This window comes from Lontra canadensis, unplaced genomic scaffold (assembly GCF_010015895.1).
Source record: "Lontra canadensis isolate GAN:19392208 unplaced genomic scaffold, GSC_riverotter_1.0 scaffold61, whole genome shotgun sequence".
In the NCBI taxonomy this organism is placed as follows: Eukaryota; Metazoa; Chordata; class Mammalia; order Carnivora; family Mustelidae; genus Lontra; species Lontra canadensis.
Window position 1 is genome coordinate 2,674,642 of NW_022631055.1, and position 18,983 is coordinate 2,693,624.

The following is an 18,983-nucleotide window of genomic DNA, read 5'->3' on the forward strand; positions in this document are numbered from 1 at the left end:
AAAAAAAGAAATTTGTACAAGGTAACACAGCTTGTAAGTACCACAGTACAGAGATGAACCCAGTCAGACTGGTTCCATATTCTGTGTGCTCTTAACTGTTTTAACATATTTGAATCAGCGTTTGTTAACATTTTTTTAGATTACTATATAGGCTCCTGGATTATGATGACGGATCCTTTCATTTAAAAGGCCATTGTAAATGAAGAGGGGAACCAAAGAGATTTGAAAGTGAGAGTTGCAAAACCAAATTTATGAAAAAGGGATCCTTAGAGCCATTTATTCAGTTGTGCCAACAAATTGCTATAAGACATAACATTTACAATGGTTTTCCACATTTTTCAGATAGATGCAGAATGTATGCAAAGTTGTTAAAATCATGACTCACACTTGCTTAGCAATGGCTGGCCTGAAGCCTTGCCATATCATTCCTGTACGGTAGTGAAGGCAACCAGTAGCATATGACTTAAATGTATTTTTACCTCTATTTGTGAAGTACCTGCAACTTTAATGTTCAGAATTGAATTCCCCAGCAATACTGACTTATTTACTAAAACATTCAGCACAATGCCAACAATGGAAAAACAACTGCTCGCTTGGAACCACAGCAAAGACAGTAAGACAATCCTTTCTTTGTAATAAAAACCACTCTTGGGGCTTTATGTCTATATGTTAAGAAATTCATTCCTCTTGGAAAAGGACTTCGGCTACCTCCATTTTGACCTCAAACTTTCTAGTTGGGTGTTTCCTTCCAGCTTGTCTCTTGGTTCAGGCTGGAAGATCCAGGGGGCAAAGCATCCTCTGATGGGAACCTCAACTACCCCCTCAGCCAAAAAGGACCGTCTGAGCCAGCAAGACGTCTGTCTTCCCATGACTGACTCTAAGACAACGTTTGATTTGACCTTTAATGCCTCCCTGAACATACCATGCCACCTATGCCCCATATTTTTCATATATAAACATATATTTTTTAGCACTTTGAAGAAAGTCTTTGAATTGCCAGTCTGCTGTCTTCTCAGTGCTGGCCTCACTGAAATAAATCCTTTCTTGTTTCACCATCATTCATTTCTCTGAGTTTGGATTTTGTCAGCTGTGAGTGGCAGAACCTCATTCTGTTTGGAATCCCCAGGCCTGGGTGCTTTTGCTTGCCTGTGTCCCAGCTATATTCTGTCTACTGTTTTTAAGGTCTAGGTAAGGGGTAATAAGAAATAAAAGCCATCACTTGTTTGAAGACTCAAAGATTTGTCTTTCATTAGTTTTGGAAGGGTTGCTTTCCTCTTCAATAAAACGGATCAAGGAGCAATTCCTCTATCTGAAAACTGTTGAAATAGTGAGTCACTTATTGGGATCACAAACTAAAAATTTTAACAAATTTTACCCTCTTTTTCAGAACAGAAATTACTCGGAAAAAGTTTACCTCTTCTGATTTTCTAAGTTAAAAAAACTTTTTTTGACCTGCTACTAAAAATGTTTTTTTTTGATTTAGTAAAACAGTTCCTTAGGAAAATGAAATATAATGAATTCTGAATGTACAGAATTGCAGATAGTGTAAAAAAGTTGCTCCATATAACACCTTAATGTATTTTCCATGTAAGAGGTCTTATTAGTGATTTGATAAAAATCAGATATTAATATAATGAAACTAATCCAAGGGGGCATGGTACCTTAAGGCTAAAAAACTTAAAAAATATGTTGGCAGGAGAGAAATTCCTAATGTTTGACAGGAGTCTGGAAGAATTAAGATTGAGGATGAGAGACAAAAGAGAGAAGCTGTAAAATAAACTCAGTGGTACAACTTCTCAGCATATATAAACATGCTTGGGAAAAAAAACACAGACATGCTTGGAACTATGGAGTTGGTTACCATTCTTCCCAAGCATAGTGTTTGGGTAATTTTTTTTTTTTTTTTTTTTTTTAATTAAAGTAGGCTCAGAGCTCAATGCAGGGCCTGAACTCATGACCCTGAGATCAAGATCTGAGCTGAGATCCAGAGTTGGAGGCTTAACTGAATAAGCTACCCAGGTACCCCATAGGAAATTTTTGAGTGGGAATATTTTTCCAGGAGAAGTAAAGACAAAACTGGACTTATTCTGTGGTTTTTTACTTTGGTGAAATCTGTGAACTCTGTGAAGTAATGAAGAATTGAATAGTTTAATGACACAGATGGTATTTCAGAAGAAAAATATATACACACAAAAAAACTGAATGCTAAAAACCAGTAAAAAAGGAATATCATAGTCATTAACTAGTTAACAAAAAACATTAAAAATATATACAGCTTTGGTGCTTAATAATTTTTCTAAGTAAATTTGAAAGAAAGATTATAAAGATTATATATATTTAAAAAAATTTTTTTTTAATTTATTTGACAGAGAGAGAGAGAGAGAGATCACAAGTAGGCAGAGAGGCAGGCAGAGAGAGAGAGAGGGGAGAAAGCAGGCTCCCTGCGGAGCAGAGAGCCCGACGCGGGGCTCGATCCCAGGACCCCAGGATCATGACCTGAGCCGAAGGCAGAGGCTTTAACCCACTGAGCCACCCAGGTGCCCCTAAAGATTATATATTGTTTTGATATATCTGAATGGGGAGATGATTTAAAGTACAGAAGAATTTTAAGACTAAAAAATAAAATTCACATCTTCTAATCTAGTCTCTTCCAATTTTAGATAGTAGAGAGATAAAGGCCCTTATTCTAGTTCATACAGCTGCTTAGTTATATATGTCCAACCAAATGGCCCATAAAAGAAAATGACAGTGCCAGGTGAGGAGGGCTGTAATGTTAATTACATAAAGTAGGGAAGGAAAGCCTTAAGATTAAATAGTACTAAAACAAAACCCAAAGGCCAATGATAAAAAACTCTTACAGTTTATTTTTACATGAGGGCCACAGATATTTTGCCAACTCAGAGAAAAAGATCTCTAGATTTTCCTCAAAATAACTTAAAAAAATTTTTTTTAAAAGATTTTATTTATTTGTTAGAAAATGGTGGGGCACAAGCAGGGGGAGCAGCAGGCAGAGGAAGCAGCAGGCTCCCTGCTGAGCAAGGAGCCTGATGGGGATGTGGGACTCCATCCCAGGTCCTGGGATCATGACCTGAGCTGAAGGTGGACACTTAACTGATGAGTCACCCTGGCGTCCCTCAAAATAACTTAAAAAAAAGAAAAGAAAAGAAAAAAACACTTCGGATGTGTCCATCTTAGATTACGTTACACTGCCAAAGAGAATTAAAAATTAAAATTCAAAATAACATTGACAGACATGTGGGAGGTTGGTACCGGATACATGTAAGACAGATCTTCCATAACCTCTTTTTAGCCAGCAAACACCAGTGCCAGAAAGAAAACAGAGTAACATTTGGTAGTAACCTCTAAAAAGGCCAGTTTTAGTTATCCATTTAAAAGTCAGGAAGTTTTCAGGGCTGCATATCAGCATGTAATTTTTAAATTAAAAAAAAACAAAACAAAAACAGGGCTCCTGTGTGGCTCAGTCAGTTAAGTGTCTGACTTCAGCTCGGGTCAAGATCTTGGGGTCCAGGGACTGTGTTCCAGGTTGGGCTCCCTGCTCAGCCTGGAGTCTACTTGTCCCTCTGCCTCTCTGTCTGCCTCCCTTTGCTTGTGCTCTCTCTGCCTCTCTCGAAAATTGATAAAATCTTAAAAAAAAAAAAAAAACAAAACCCGACAGGTGCAAGAGTAAAATATTTAATGACCACTTTCTGTAACACTTCCCATGTTTATCCTGTGTAGTCTTTTGAAAGGACAACAGAAGTTGGATTAAATTATTCTCACTTCAAGACTGCTAAAGTTAGGGCGCCTGGGTGGCTCAGTGGGTTAAAGCCTCTGCCTTCGGCTCGGGTCATGGTCCCAGAGTCCTGGGATTGAGCCCCGCATTGGGCTCTCTGCTCAGCAGGGAGCCTGCTTCCTCCTCTCTCTCTCTGCCTGCCTCTCTGCCTACTTGTGATCTCTGTCAAATAAATAAATAAAATCATAAGAAAAAAAAATTTAAAAAGACTGCTAAAGTTATATCTCACTTACAACAAGCTTTTATATAAGTATTTTATTTTTTTAAAGATTTTATTTATTTATTTGAGAGACAGAGGGAGAGGGCACAACAGTGGGGAGGGGCAGAGGGAGAGGGAGAAGCAGACTGCCCACTTAGTAGGGAACCCGACTTGGGACTTGATACCAGGCCGCTGGGATCATGACCCCAGCTGAAGGAAGACACTTAACCAACTGAGCCACCCAGGCACCCTCTAAGTATTTTAATACAATAATATTTCATGGCATTAATACAAAAATAAACCTGGCTTTTCAGAGAAATATTTATTTAGATAATGTTGAGAACCATTGAACTACCAGAGCAGGAGAACTGAAAAGAAGAGGGGTGGAGAAACAGAAGAGTGTGAAATATTTGCAAAAACTACCATTTGTAAATGGAAAGCTGTTGTGGTAACCATAACATCTGTTGTCTTGGTAAATCTTGCTTTGACATCATGCTATCACTTACTCTTGTTTCAACGAATTAGTAATAGAACAGTATGGTAATAGAACCAAACAAAACAAGTAGAATGACTGCAGGTAACCGGAACAAGAATTTTAAAAAAGCTTTTGTATGTTCCAAGACTTCAATTTGAAATAAATTAATTACTACACGGTAAGCATCTTAAGAGCACAGTTGTTGTTGTTTTTTTTTTAATTGGCCTACAGTGGTAGGAAGACTTTAAAGCAGAGTAATCCCTAAAGACAGAAGGATCGCACATTTTCGTTACCGTGAGGTTATAAAAATGTTCATCTCTAGGAAAACTGATCACGGAATCTCAAATTCTGGGGTGTTAAATAACAGTCGTAATACATCAGCGCTGTACTGCTTATTCTGAGTAGAATGTCATTAACATCTCAAAGGCCAAATAGCCCTCTCGGAAACAACCCTGAAGGAGAAAGAGCTGCGAGTATGTACATATGCACGTGTGTGTATACAAGACAGAAATAACCAGTATGAGAGGGAACTCGTATCTGCAGTACCATCGGTTTTGTAGGTAGGGTGGAACTACTGAAGGAGAGAAGGCGGCTGGTGGAGGAAGAACTGCAGCTGACTTTCTAAAGAGAAGATAAATACCTGTGTCTGACATGATTCTAAGAAAGCTTCTTCCACGGGGTGGGAGTGTTGGTAAGCACTGTCTAATGAGCCATACTGAAAAGGGGCAGAGCAGGTGACCGCTAGATCCTCAGTGCTTAGCATGGAGGGCAAAACCACATAATGTGTTCGCTAAACGCTCGCTGTATGAATGAATGAATGCGAGGTAAATGAACCTTTGGATTAGGGAAGGAGGCATTCGCCTGCAGAGGTGGTTCTGGAGAAAAGCGCAGGTACCGAGGGAAGGGCCAAACCCTAGTGCTAGGAAGGACAGAGATGGCTACAGGATTCGCGAGGGCACTGACCAGAGAGAACTCGGTGCCGGGCCAGTTGACTCGGAAAGGGATGTCATCGCTGAGCTGGGGGAGCGCTCGGCCGCCACCGGACGCCTCTAGGAGGCCGCAGAGGACCAATAACACCGGCCCGCCTGCGACCAGACTACGCGCGCCGCCTCCTCCTTCCTCCATCCTCCGCTGCCGATTTCTCCAGCCGCCGCCACAACCTCCTCTTCCCATAGAGGAGAGGAGGGGGAGGAGGAGGAGGAGGCGGCGGGACTTCTAAGCACCCAGGCAGCCCGGGGCCCAACCGCCGCCACGTCTCCTTCCGGAGAGCCGGGCAACCCCACCTCCGCCCTCTTGGGCCTCCCGCCACCGTTTCCGGGGCAGGCGAGATATCAACATCCGGGTCCACCAAGCCGCCCGCCTACGGAAGCCGGGACGCCGGTCGGCGGTCTCGGGGTCGGGGGAGGGGAGAAATCGAACTTTGCGACCTGCCGGAGGCTGACTCCGAAAACCTGGCCTGAGTCCAGGCTTTTCCACCGAGACGTGAGGCACCGAGAGTGGGTGAGTCCGGGAGGCGGCGGCCGCTCCCGCCTGCCCCCCTCGCGGCTCTCCAGTGGGTAGGCGGTGTCTTGGCTCGCCCTGGAGCTGGAAGAAAAGCGTGAACTCGGCGGGTGTAGTCATTAGATGCCAGAATTGGAGGTGGCGATGAGAAGTGGCGGTGTTCCTGACTTAGCTACCCTCCAGCTTCTTTTCTTTTTCCTTTTCTCCGCATGTAGCATCTGTACACTTCATTTTTCCCGCTTGAAGCTTCTCTCCGCCTCTTTTCCTGTGGGTTGTGGTCATCTCCGTTCCTTGCAGTCACTGACAAACCCAGGGCCGTTTGCTCAGTCTCTGCAGCGCTAGCTTAGGGGATACCGGATCTGAGGAATCCTGTCGTACCCAGTGTAAGAATCCTGTGATTCTCTGAGGTTGTAGTGGACAGAGACTCCTTGTGGAGAAGGCAGCTAGACCTCACAGCCCCTGCGTTTTCACCAGTGCGGCTTCTCCTTCATCCCACAGTTGACATTCAACTTATGAAATGAAGTTGACATTTATGGAATGAAGATGACATTTCAACTTATGAAACCGTTAAGTTTCCGTATGTGAGGTTCGGGACCAGGCGAATGTGGGGTTATGAATTCACCTGAGGTTAAGACATGTCTGACTGCGTTCAAAATAAGACAAAAAGTTTTAAATTCCCCTCTCTTTTAAAAATGCCATTGTTTTCATTTCCAGTATAATGGGTTATACAATGGTAGCCATGGAGCACCTAAAATTTTCTTTCTGGATGTGGGTAAAGCTGGACTCTCCCCTCACTCCTCGGATTTGAACCAAATCAAAAAGCAGGAGGGGCAGGCTCATTTTTCATCTTAAAAATTTCCTCCCCCCCAATATTCTTTTATTTATTTATTTATTTATTTATTTAGGAGGGGCAGGCTCATTTTTCATCTTAAAAATTTCCTCCCCCCAATATTCTATTATTTATTTATTTATTTAGTTATTTATTTATTTTCAGCGTAACAGTATTCATTGTTTTTGCACCACACCCAGTGCTCCATGCAATCCGTGCCCTCTCTAATACCCACCACCTGGTTACCCCAACCTCCCAGCCCCCGCCCCTTCAAAACCCTCAGATTGTTTTTCAGAGTCCATAGTCTCTCATGGTTTACCTCCCCTTCCAATTTCCCTCAACTCCCTTCTCCTCTCCATCTCCCCTTGTCCTCCATGCTATTTGTTATGCTCCACAAATAAGTGAAACCATATGATAATTGACTCTCTCTGCTTGACTTATTTCACTCAGCATAATCTCTTCCAGTCCCATCCATGTTGCTACAAAAGTTGGGTATTCATCCTTTCTGATGGAGGCATAATACTCCATAGTGTATATGGAAAAAGTTTCCTTTTTTTTTTTTTTAAATATAAGGAATCCACAGTTTCAAAGAAAATTACTTTGGTCCAGCTTTGAGGTGTTATTAATTTGTTTACTACTTATTAGTGCTTAATATGTGCCAGACCAGTAGGTTTGGTAAAATGGTAAATAAATGTGTCTCTGCCTTTTGTCCCTCTTGGTCTAGAAGGCAGATTACACAAATAATGGTAACCTATTGTGGTAATAAAATAGTAGTTAACATTTACTTAGCATTTATTGTGTACTAAACATTAATCTAAATACTCTATATATTTATGAAGCAGGTACTATATATTATAGAGTAGAGGGATGTAAAAGTGGAGATAGAAAAAAGGAAGTGAGGAACTCTAGGGTTGGACTCGAAAGGCTTTCCAAGAGAGGTGACTTTAGAACTGGGGTTTTAAGGATTTGTAGGAAGGAGTTCAAGCAGATGGAGAAGTGCATTTCAAGCATAATTTTTTTTTTAAGATTTTATTTATTTATGACAGAGAGAGGTAGCAAGAGAGGGAACATAAGCACAGGGGAGCTGGAGAGGGAGGAACAGGATTCCCACCAAGCAGGGAGCCAGATCCGGGGCTTGATCCCAGATGCTGGACCATGATCTGAGCCAAAGGCAGATGCCCAACGACTGAACCACCCAGGTGACCCTCAAGCATAACTCTTCTTGATGGCCCATTAGGACTTTTTGGTGTAGTCAGAGGACAGGATAAAATGGAGTCATCAGCAGGAGATTGGTACGACAGAGGGACAGAGGCAGTCAGTTCAGGGAAGGTTGCATATAGAACATATTCTATGCAGACGTGTTTGAGCTTTAGCCAATAAGTCAGAATTATTGCAGACTTTTTGCATCGGAATTATCTGATGTGACCCCTGTTTCTCAAGTATACAAAGATTAATTCCAAACGGATTAAAGATTTAAATGAATCACACACAGAAAAGAGAAAAAATTACAAGAAAATTTAGGGGTATAATTAATCTTTGTGACTGAAATAGAAAATCCTTGTGTCATCAAAGAAAAAGACATATTTGAGTAAATAAAAATGAAAAGTACTTGCAAGGCGCTAGTTTAGTATCTGGAGCTATAATAATGGAATTTGGTTCAATAGAGCTTATGTTCAAATAAGAGCTTAAATAAAAAATAAATAAGATACTTTCTGGTACTGGCAAATACTGCTTATAAACTTGGGTTATATGAAAGAGAAGACCTCTGAGATGTGCTGCTTAGGCAGATGATCAGACTAAGCTTCTGTGATGAAGTAACACTTGAGTGGTAACTTGAAATGATGAAGAAGGCGGTGATTTTCCAGGTGGAGGTCCTGAGGCAGGGATGAGTGTGGTGTGTTGGATTGACAGAAAGAAGGCCTGTGTGGCTAGAGTGTAAGAGATAATATTTGAGAGGCAGGAAGAGGACACAGACCTATAAGCAGGAGAGTGTTTGGGCCTGATGCACATTCATGAGGATCATTATGACTGTTGTGTGGAAAATTGATTATAGGGGAAGTTATGGGCTGAATTGTGTTCCCCTAAAGGATATGGTGAAGTTCTAACCCCTGGAACCCTGTGAGTGTGAATTTATTTGGACATAGGGCCTTTGCAGATGTGATCAAGTTAGGATGAGGTCATATTGAATTAGGGTGGGTCCTAATCGGCCAACCCACTATGGTCTGTGTGAACAGTCATTTCCCCATGCTTGTATGTTTCTTTGGTCTAAGCTTGAATATGCCAGGATGGCTTGGCAGAAGCTAGGGGTCTTCTCTCCCTTTAAAGTCAGAAAGTGTTCATTCATGAAACAAGTATCTGCTGAGCACTTATTACACGCCAGCAGGGTTTTTCAGAGCACACAGTGCTTCGCTCTCCTGGTACCTCTCTTAGAGAGACCCCAAGTTTGTGTGGACGCTTGATGGCTGTTAGTTGTCTGTGGTTGATGCAAAACCGTCTGTAACCAGGTGAACAAGTTGTTTGCCTATAGCTGATCACTGGGTCCCGGGCGTCTGAATGTCTTTCCTGGAGTTCGTCCATTGTTGAACGATACCAGCCTCTCATTCAGTCAGGAAGCGTTTTCTTCCCTCTCTCAGAGAACACTCCTTCACAGATTCTCGTCATAACACCATGATTTTAAGATCCAGCTTCTCCTTATGGGCAGCTCTTTGGATTTACAGAGCTGGGAAAGGCCTATTTTAAGTGAATGAAAAAACATTAGACTTCCTGAGATCAAAAGTAATTTGGTTTGATGGGGTGCCTGGGTGGCTCAGTTAGTTGGGCGTCTGCCTTGTCTCAGGTCATGATCCTGGGGTCCTGGGATCAAATCGCACATCAGGCTCCCTGCTCTGCGGGAACTCTGCTTCTCCCTTTCCCTCTGCCTACACTCCCCTTGCTTGTGCTCTCTGAATCTCTGTCAAATAAATAAATAAAAATCTTAAAAAAAAAAAAAGGTAATTTGGTTTGAATACAGGAAGGGAGTTTGGGAATGACATAAGGAGTTTAAAATGTGAAGGGGTGACATTTCACTGTAGTGGGAAAAGGATTTTTTTTTTAAAGATTTCATTTATTTATTTGACAGAGATCACAAGCAGGCAGAGAGGCAGGCAGAGAGAGAGAGGGGGAAGCAGGCTCCCTGCTGAGCAGAGAGCCCGATCTGGGGCCGATCCCAGGCCTCTGAGATCACGACTTGAGCCGAAGGCAGAGGCCCAACCCACTGAGCCACCCAGGTGCCCCTAGGATGTTTTAATTAATAAATGCTGCTAGTATAATTTGCTGTCCATTTATAAGAAAACCAACAAGATGCCCTCTTCATAAAATACACAAAAACTAAATTGTAAATGAGTTAAATATATATATCTATTTGAAGAGATGAGGAGAATATTTGTGTAACCAGAATAGAGATGACATTTCTTAGTAAGATAGGAAATCCAGATACTATAAAAGGGAAAGCTGGACCTGCTTTAATAAATGTTTTAAAATTAGTAGTTTCTGTTAAAATTAAAAACGTGTAAAACTCTGGCCTAGTGATTCACTTTTTGGACTTGCCCTGATACATAAGAATATGGGTACGAAGATACTCGTTGTGTCATAATCTGTGGCAGCAAAAAACCCCCTCTGGATATCTGATTTTTCAACAGTAAGGCTATGGCTGAATAAAGAATTAGGTACAAACTCTGTGCAACTGAATAATGAATTGGTTAGGAGCAGAGACTTAGGAGTTAGGCCAGTTAGATTCTGATCCCAGCCCTACCACCTAACCACATGTCTGACGCTGGCAACCTTACTTAACCTCTTTAGAGCTCAGTTCTTTTTCTCTTTCTTTCTTTCTTTCTTTCTTTTTTTTTTTTTTTTAAGATTTTATTTATTTATTTGACAGAGAGAGAGAGAGAGATCACAAGTAGGCATAGAGGCAGGCAGAGAGGGGTGGGGGGAGGGAAGCAGGCTTCCCCCCCACCCCCCAGGAGAGAGCCCAATTCGGGGCTTGATCCCAGGAGTGGGAGATCATGACCCGAGCTGAAGGCAGAGGTCTAACCCACCTAGCCACCCAGGTGCTCCAGTTCTTATTTTTCAAATGGAGAAAATAACAAGTGGTAATATGTAAGAACTAATGATGATTCAATTTCTTTATTCTATTCATGTACCAGATGTTGTGTCCAGGCACTATTTTAAGCACTTAAAAGATAAAAATTTATTTAATTGATTTAGGCTCATAGTCTAAAAGGTAGGTTTTTTTGTTTTCTCCATTTTACTGATGAGGAAACTGAGACACAAGTTAATACAATATTGTAGTATAATTCACACAAACATAAAGTTAATATATTTATGCCACACTATAAAATATGCCTGATTTTATAAAACTGTAAAAAAATATTTTTAGTTGAAATTTTTATGAATCACAAATGAGAACTAAACAGTTGGGCTTTAAGTTAAAAGTTACCCCAAATCTCTTTATTATTTCTCATTTATTTTTATTTATTTATTTATTTATTTATTTTTAAAGATTTTATTTGCTTGTTTGACAGAGACACAGTGAGAGAGGGAGCACAAGCAGGGGGAGTGGGAGAGGGAAAAGCAGGCTTCTGGAGAAGCAGGGAGCCTGAAGTGGGGCCTGATCCCAGGACTCTGGGATCATGACCTGAGCCTAAGGCAGACACTGAAAGACTGAGCCACCCAGGTTCCCCTTGTTGCTCATTTAGACATAGAAAGGGCAAAACCACTAAAAACAAAGCTATTTGCTCAACTGAACAGCTGGTGTGCAGTCTGAGGTTGTATAGCACTAATTACCCCAGAGGCTGCCTAAGAACATAATTGTCCTTTTCTCTTTATTTCCAGTACTGATTTTTTTCCCCTCCAGTTCCTCCTTTGAATATAATTTACTCTGCAGTAATAAGAAAGAAGACATAAGAGAACTGAGATGCACATTTTGGGAACAATAAAGGAAAGTAAAAGCTTTTGGCCTTCACGCGTTTTTGGTTGAAATATAACACAAACACAGGTGACAGAATACCAGTAAATATACAGGTGCACATGTGAATATTGTACGTGTCTCTTAGGCACAGGGGGAAAAAGGAGAGTGGACATTTGATTTCAAACCAAGCTAGCATGATTCCTTTTTTTAAACCCATGCTTAGTATCTTTACGTTTTTGCAAAGAATTTTCTACAAGAATGAATTTTTAAAACCCAAGTATACCATAACACCAGTGTAAAACAAAACATATGCTGTATTCTTTCCAAACCTAAGAAGATTCAAATCCAAATGTGGTACTGTACAAGACCACTGGCCTGGATGTTGAAAAAAGTCAGTGACTAAGAAAAGGAGACTCCTTTATAACCTAAGATGTATACTACTTTGGGTCTTGGAAAAATAACAATGATTTCAATTTTTACAATTTACTTTTTTCCCTTTCAGTGTCCAAAGTTCATGCCTTGCATTTGATTGTTGTCTTAAAGTCTCCTTTAAATTGTAACAATCCCCTTTCGCCACTTATTTTAAGGCTCACTATTATTTTTTAGTACTACTAAGAAAGTAACTGCTGCCAGTTAAAGTTATGACATGCCAGAGAGTATGAGATTCCTCTCAATTTCAGAAGTCATGACATTAATGTATTAATGAAGTATGGCAGATTGCCCGAGGCCATCACCACGGTAAGCAATGGAACTGGATATCAGACTACAAGCAGTCTGGCTCCTGAACCCATTCTTTTGGTCACTACTCAGTGCTGTCATTTTTTAATTCCAGTGTAGTTAACATATGGTTATATTTGTTTCAGGTGTACTGCAGTTGACCCTCCCCCTTTTTAAAGATTTATTTTTTTTTATTTTTTAAAGATTTTATTTATTTATTTGACAGAGATCACAAGTAGGCAGAGAGGCAGGCAGAGAGAGAGGAGGGGAAGCAGGCTTCCTGCTGAGCAGACAGCCCAATGTGGGGCTCGAACCCAGGACCCTGGGATCATGACCGGAGCCGAAAGCAGAGGCTTTAACCCACTGAGCCACCCAGGTGCCCCAAAAGATTTATTTATTTTAAAGAGAGAGAGTGTGTGTGTGTGTGTGCATATGAGTGGGAGAAGAGGTAGATGGAGTGAGAGAGAATCTCAAGCAGACTTCGTGCTGTTTGCAAAGCCTGAAGCAGGGCTCAATCCCAAGACCCGGAGATCATGACCTGGGTGGAAACCAAGAGTCAGTCGTTTAACTGACTCAGCCACCCAGGCACTCCTACAGGTGATCTTTTTTAATGGATGCAGTGCCTTCATGAATTTCTTTTAGGATAGCATTTACAAATTTTAAACATTTATCTTCTGTTCGCAGAAACAGCTATATTTCCTTCAGGTCAGCTGTTTATTTTCGCACTTTTTTCTGTGCTTTTGCTTTTCTTAAAAAAAAAAATAGTGGTTGTTGAGCATGGTATCAATTATTGGGCCTCACTTTGGGGTCCATGGATGAAATGCTGGAAGAGAACTGCTCTTTCATCTCCCTCCGGCCTATGTCCACATAAGGAAGGTTTTGTTAGGGATTATGAAGATCCTGTAATGCTCTCAGGGTAGATTGTTAAATTAAGAGAAACAAATGTAGTTTTAGCTAGAAACCAACGCTGTTGCTTATAGACTTTCTGTGTGTAAAGGAATGGGGTATGAAGTTTGGGTTGGCTGTTCATATACATCTTTTAATCATCCTAATTTTATTTATTTATCTATTATTTTAAATCATCCTACTTTTAATCCTACAGACCCCTCTTGCTTTCTCTTCTTGTTGTTTCCAGGTTTGTACTTCTCCAGGCTCTGCTGGCAGGAATGTCATGGGTGTAGCCTTCTTGTAGGTGTGTGCATGTTTGTTTTAGACTGCAGTTTTTTTTCTGCACTGGCTTAAACCCCACAGTAGTCCCATCTGTTTTCTCTCTTCTAGGATGAATGAATGCATTTTAGTGGAATTTTGGTAGGAAGTGGAGGAAAACGATTGCCCTTAGTTTGTCTTATACAGAGTAGATAATTCGATAAATATTTGTTGAATAAATCAGTTAATGCTGTTGAGAAAATTGGGCAAAGCATATTTTGTTTAAATTTTTTAAAATTATGACTGTAGGGTATGGGTAATTAAGTGAATCCTTTTTCTTTTTTCATCCTTTTAATTTATCCTATTTCAGGAAAGAATCTCATTGAGGTTAAAACCAGCGGAGGTACAAAATGAGAAAAATTTTTCTCACAATTTTTTTTTTTTAAATTAAGAGCCTTAATTCCATTTGTTTCTTTTTAGTGTTTAGCACAATGTTTGGTATATTTTAAGTATTCAATAAATGATAGTTATTATTTTTATGTTTAACTTAAACTCTTTTTAAAAAAAATTTATTTATTTATTTGACAGAGAGAGAGAGATCACAAGTAGGCAGAGAGGCAGGCAGAGAGAGGAAGGGAAGCACGCTTCCCGCTGAGCAGAGAGGCCCATGCAGGGCTCAATCTCAGGACCCTGGGATCATGACCTGAGCCAAAGGCAGAGGCTTTAACCACTGAGCCACCCAGGTGTCCCTAAACTCTTTGTCTCTCATTTTCATCATCTAAAAAAATGGGAATTAATATATGTATCAACGGAATAGATTTTGGTATGTATACTATATGTTACATAAGGTTAATTATTATTCTTTGATTTGTGAACAGCTACTTATTTTTTTCCATGAGGCTTTCTCTGATCTTATTAGTTTGAATTAATAATTTGTAGTTCTGTATCCTGTTTGTATTTTTTGTCACAGCCTTTATGCTAAATAACATTGATTTGCTTGGTTATATGTCTTTCCACTAAATGTGGTTCTTGATAGCTGGGTACTCTTTTTTCTTGGTAGTCTTAGTGCATAGTTACTGCTTGACACAAATCACAACTCCCTCATTTTTGCTGGGTCTTAATGGATGAGGAGGATGGGGTGACTGGAACATGGGGTGGGGTACATTAGTAGGAAGTGAAATGTGTGATAAGTATGCTGACACCATATTATAAAAAGTTGAATACCAAGTTAAGGAAATTGAAATTTGTTTTGTATGCTGTGGGAGGCGTTTTTGATTATTGACCAGCTTAGTTCCATATTTCCATAATTCTCATTGCAGAGTAGAGAAATGTATTGGAAAGAAGAAAGGAGATTGGTGGTAAGGAGAAGATGTTAAAAACTCTGGCTCTTGGGGCGCTTTGGTGGCTCAGTGGGTTAAGCGGCTGTCTTTGGCCAGGGTCCTAGGATCAAGCCCCGCATCAGGCTCTCCGCTGAACAGAGAGCCTGCTTCACCCTCTCCCTCTGCCTGCTGCTCTTCCTACTTATGCTCTTTATCTCTGTGTTGAATAAATAATAAAAATCTTTAAAAAATAAAAACAAAAAACTCTGGCTCTTGCTATATTTCAAGTTTCCCATTTTAGCTGAGAAATCTTCCAGCTCATACTTGAAGGATAGGTTTTATCATCATGTAATATTTCAAGCCACATCACAGATAGGCTCCAGCTTTTCCCTGCTAACTGTTCTTTGACTTATTAAGAAATGTTATATAAAGTTTTAAGTAAAATAAAGGCTAAAATTTTGTATATTGGGAAAATATCATTCATTTTCGGGGCACTTGGGTGGCTCAGTGGGTTAAAGCCTCTGCCTTCAGCTCTGGTTGTGATCCCAGGGTTCTGGGATCAAGCCCCGGCATCGGGTTCTCTGCTTAGCAGGGACCCTGCTTCCCTGTCTATCTCTCTGCCTGCCTCTCTGCCTACTTGCGATCTCTCGTTCTGTCAAATAAATAAATAAAATCTTAAAAAAAAAAAAAAGAAAATATCATTCATTTTCTCTAGAATCTTGTTAATTGATGAGTATCTTAAACCTGTTTGTTGTATTTTCTGTTCAAATAATTGTTCAACATTTAATGTGTGTCATGTGTGGGGAGGTAATGTGGGATAAAGTTTTCTTCTTGGGAAAAGAGATAAATTCTGTTTTTAGTATGCTAAGTTTCAGGTGCTTGTGTAGCTCAATAAGGTATATGAGATACCTTACATATAAGACATAGAGTCATAAAGAATTTGAGAAAGATTGGAAGTTTTCTCAATAAAGATGGTGATTGAAAAGTGATTCTTAATCTCACAAAACAAACAGGGTTGCTGGGGGGAGGGGGGTTGGGAGAGGGGGGTGGGGTTATGGACATTGGGGAGGGTATGTGCTATGGTGAGTGCTGTGAAGTGTGTAAACCTGGCAATTCACAGACCTGTACCCTGGGGATAAAAATACATTATATGTTTATTAAAAAAAAAAAAAAAAAAGGGCGCCTGGGTGGCTCAGTGGGTTAAGCCGCTGCCTTCGGCTCGGGTCATGATCTCAGGGTCCTGGGACCGAGTCCCGCATCGGGCTCTCTGCTCATCAGGGAGCCTGCTTCCCTCTCTCTCTCTGCCTGCCTCTCTGTCTACTTGTGATCTCTGTCTGTCAAATAAATAAATAAAATCTTTAAAAAAAAAAAAGATGGTGATTGAAACCTAGGACTTGGTGAGTTTGTGTATCTGATTAAAAAATCTAAGATGTAAGTAAATACAACAAAATGTTTTACTCTTTTTGACTTAGTGAAATGAGATTCTTGCTTACTAATGTCTGGTGTATCAGAATTGTAAAGGATGAAACGGAGATCTTTGGGTTAAATCAGGAAAAAGAGTCATTGGTGACTGAAGACTACACTGACTCCTTGAGTACAGCAAGAGCAAAGGTAGATTGGAGGGACATTAAGAGGAGCTGATAGGGAAATAGAACATTGTAGTTAAAAAATTCTGTGAAGGACTGCAGCCAATTAAGCCGACTGTGCTCTTTGTCTATGGGGGCCCAGTGTGCCATGGCTGCAAACAGTAGCCTCCTCAGTAGTGTATGCAACCTGTTGATTGTATGGGTTGCCCTAAGGGACCTTGGAGACAGCCCTTTTTGGTGGATGCTGGGGTCTGACCTCATGGGTATCTCCAATTTAGGCTGCAGACAGTTATGCGGGGGGCCTTTGGAAAGCCCCAGGGCACAGTAGCCAGGGTCCACATTGGCCAAGTCATCATGTCCATCCGTACCAAGCTGCAGAACAAGGAGCATGTGATTGAGGCCCTACGCAGGGCCAAGTTCAAGTTCCCGGGCCGCCAGAAAATCCACATCTCCAAGAAGGGGGGCTTTACTAAGTTCAATGCGGATGAATTTGAAGACATGATGGCTGAAAAGCGGCTTATCCCAGATGGCTGTGGGGTCAAATACATCCCTAACCATGGTCCCATGGAGGGCTCTGCACTCATGAGAATCTTGGCACTACCCCTTCCCATCATATTCATGTCCACAAATAAATCCAACTTTCTGTCCAAAAAAAAAAAAAAAAAATTCTGTGAAGGATAGTAAAGTAGGAAGAATAAAATAAATTACAGGGGTAAGTGGTGGTTTTTCCAGTTACAGAATGTATGTTTATTTGTTGTCAAACTTTTTATAAAGACAAGAAGGCTTAGTACGATTAAATGAAACCACCAAGAGATTAATGCTGAATATATAATGTTTTAGAAGGGAAAATGAACCTTAAGAAGAATGAAAAAACCCGGAGATTCAATAAAGCTTATTTTCATCGTATAATTTTGACATGCAGAAGAATAATTTTAGTAGTTGTCTCTTGAGAAGTTAAAATTCTTTGAAAAGTAGCCACAGGATTAAAAAAAATCATCCCACTAATCTTTGAGTTTCTAATATATGCTTAGGGTGAATTTATTTTAAGGCTTTAGAAACGCATAAAAACAGATTGTTGAGAGCTGAATAAATACATAGAAAATATAGTCACAGTATCTTTGGTGAGAAAAGATAGCATAATTGGAATATTTGGTATGTAGATTTTAACAGGATGTGATGAGAGAGAATTTTAAGTGTATCCATCATTTGACTGACTTTGAAAGAATCAGGGATGATAAATTATAGGAGTATAATGCATTGATAGTCAAACTGTTCTAAAGTTATAATTTAAAAGCTATGTATCCATGGAAAAGAGAAAACTAATATAATGGAACGAAATGTTGACTATAAAATGTTTGAAAATTTATAATAGACCAAATATGGTTCTTAAATTACAGGCATGATTGTAATCATTATGAATCTCAAAGAGATGCTAAACACATGTACTCTGAATATATAATGTAAACTAATACTAGGTAATAGTTTTTATTATATCAGGTATTCCATAATGCTTTACATATGTTAAAATTAAACGAGCACCTTCAAGATGTAAAATAATACACATTTCAGGTTATTAGTAGAAAATGAAAAAAAAATCCTTTTTAAGATGAAATGCATATCCTATAGACAATGGCTAAATTTTTTAACTCCGTCTTAAAGAAATGAGTCATGTTCATTCTTTAACATATTCGGAGTTCACACCACAAACCTTTGTCTCCCTAACTGGAAACCTTTTATGTATGGAGGCTGTATCTAGATAGTACTTAATGTTTGTGGTAGATCAAAAAGTGACTATGTTTTCCTGGAAGTGGGAAAGGGAAACGGAATAGTGGCCTGCAGTAGGAGTGTAAAGACCTACTTCAAAAAAAAACCACTTCATTAGAGATCTATATTAAAAGTTTCTTTTCTCGGGGTGCCTGGGTGGCTCAGTGGGTTAAAGCCTCTGCCTTCGGCTCAGGTCATGATCTCAGGGTCCTGGGATTGAGCCCCACATCGGGCTCTCTGCTCAGCAGGGAGCCTGCTTCCTCTCTCTCTCTGCCTGCCTCTCTGCCTACTTGTGATCTCTGTCTGTCAAATAAATAAATAAATAAATAAATCTTAAAAAAAAAAAAAAAAAGCTTATATTCTCAATGCAGGGTTTACACTCATACTTTCTCTGAATTCCTGAAACTTGAAACTTAACTAGTAGTTGTACTCTAGGAATGAGTCTTGAGTTTTGTGTGTATGATTAGGGAGGAATGAGAAAAGATGCTTTCAAAGTGAGATCCAAGGACTGTAGAGAGAGACAGTTTTGCTGATAGGATCTAGGTAACTTGGTATCTGTTATGATTCCTTCTAGCTGGGAGGCTTCAAACCCTAGCTTCTCTCTAATAAAGTACTGTTTAACTTTTCCATTTTAGTCCTGTTTCTCCCCATTCCAGTGAATATCCCTGTTTCTGGGCTTTGGAATATGGCTTCCATATAAATGTTTA

General features: G+C 40.1%; 2 protein-coding genes, 1 non-coding gene and 1 pseudogene across 4 annotated transcripts in view; 3 read left to right on the forward strand and 1 right to left on the reverse strand.

Moving 5' to 3' along the window:
• Positions 1 to 5,752, reverse strand: part of ERLEC1 (endoplasmic reticulum lectin 1) — a 30,873-nt gene extending 25,121 nt beyond the window's left edge. Inside the window, exon 1 of the mRNA XM_032877792.1 lies at positions 5,431 to 5,752. Coding sequence (XP_032733683.1) covers positions 5,431 to 5,640 — 210 coding nt within the window. The 5' untranslated portion in view covers positions 5,641 to 5,752. The remainder of the gene's footprint in view (positions 1 to 5,430) is intronic.
• Positions 5,753 to 5,893: 141 nt separating this feature from the next.
• Positions 5,894 to 18,983, forward strand: part of ASB3 (ankyrin repeat and SOCS box containing 3) — a 106,592-nt gene continuing 93,502 nt past the window's right edge. The window contains exon 1 of one of the 2 annotated variants that reach the window (XM_032877786.1): positions 5,894 to 5,967. Coding sequence is in view for 1 of the 2 variants with exons in the window: in XM_032877788.1 (XP_032733679.1) it covers positions 12,447 to 12,482 (36 nt within the window). In the remaining variant the exon portion in view is untranslated. Of the gene's footprint in view, positions 5,968 to 12,431; positions 12,483 to 18,983 lie in introns of those variants that run through there. The other variant, XM_032877788.1, reaches the window with a different exon arrangement.
• Positions 16,609 to 16,742, forward strand: LOC116879601. Its single transcript, XR_004385067.1, has one exon. It is a non-coding gene; the product is annotated as a small nucleolar RNA SNORA70 (small nucleolar RNA).
• On the forward strand, positions 16,620 to 17,113 carry LOC116879513 (annotated as a pseudogene).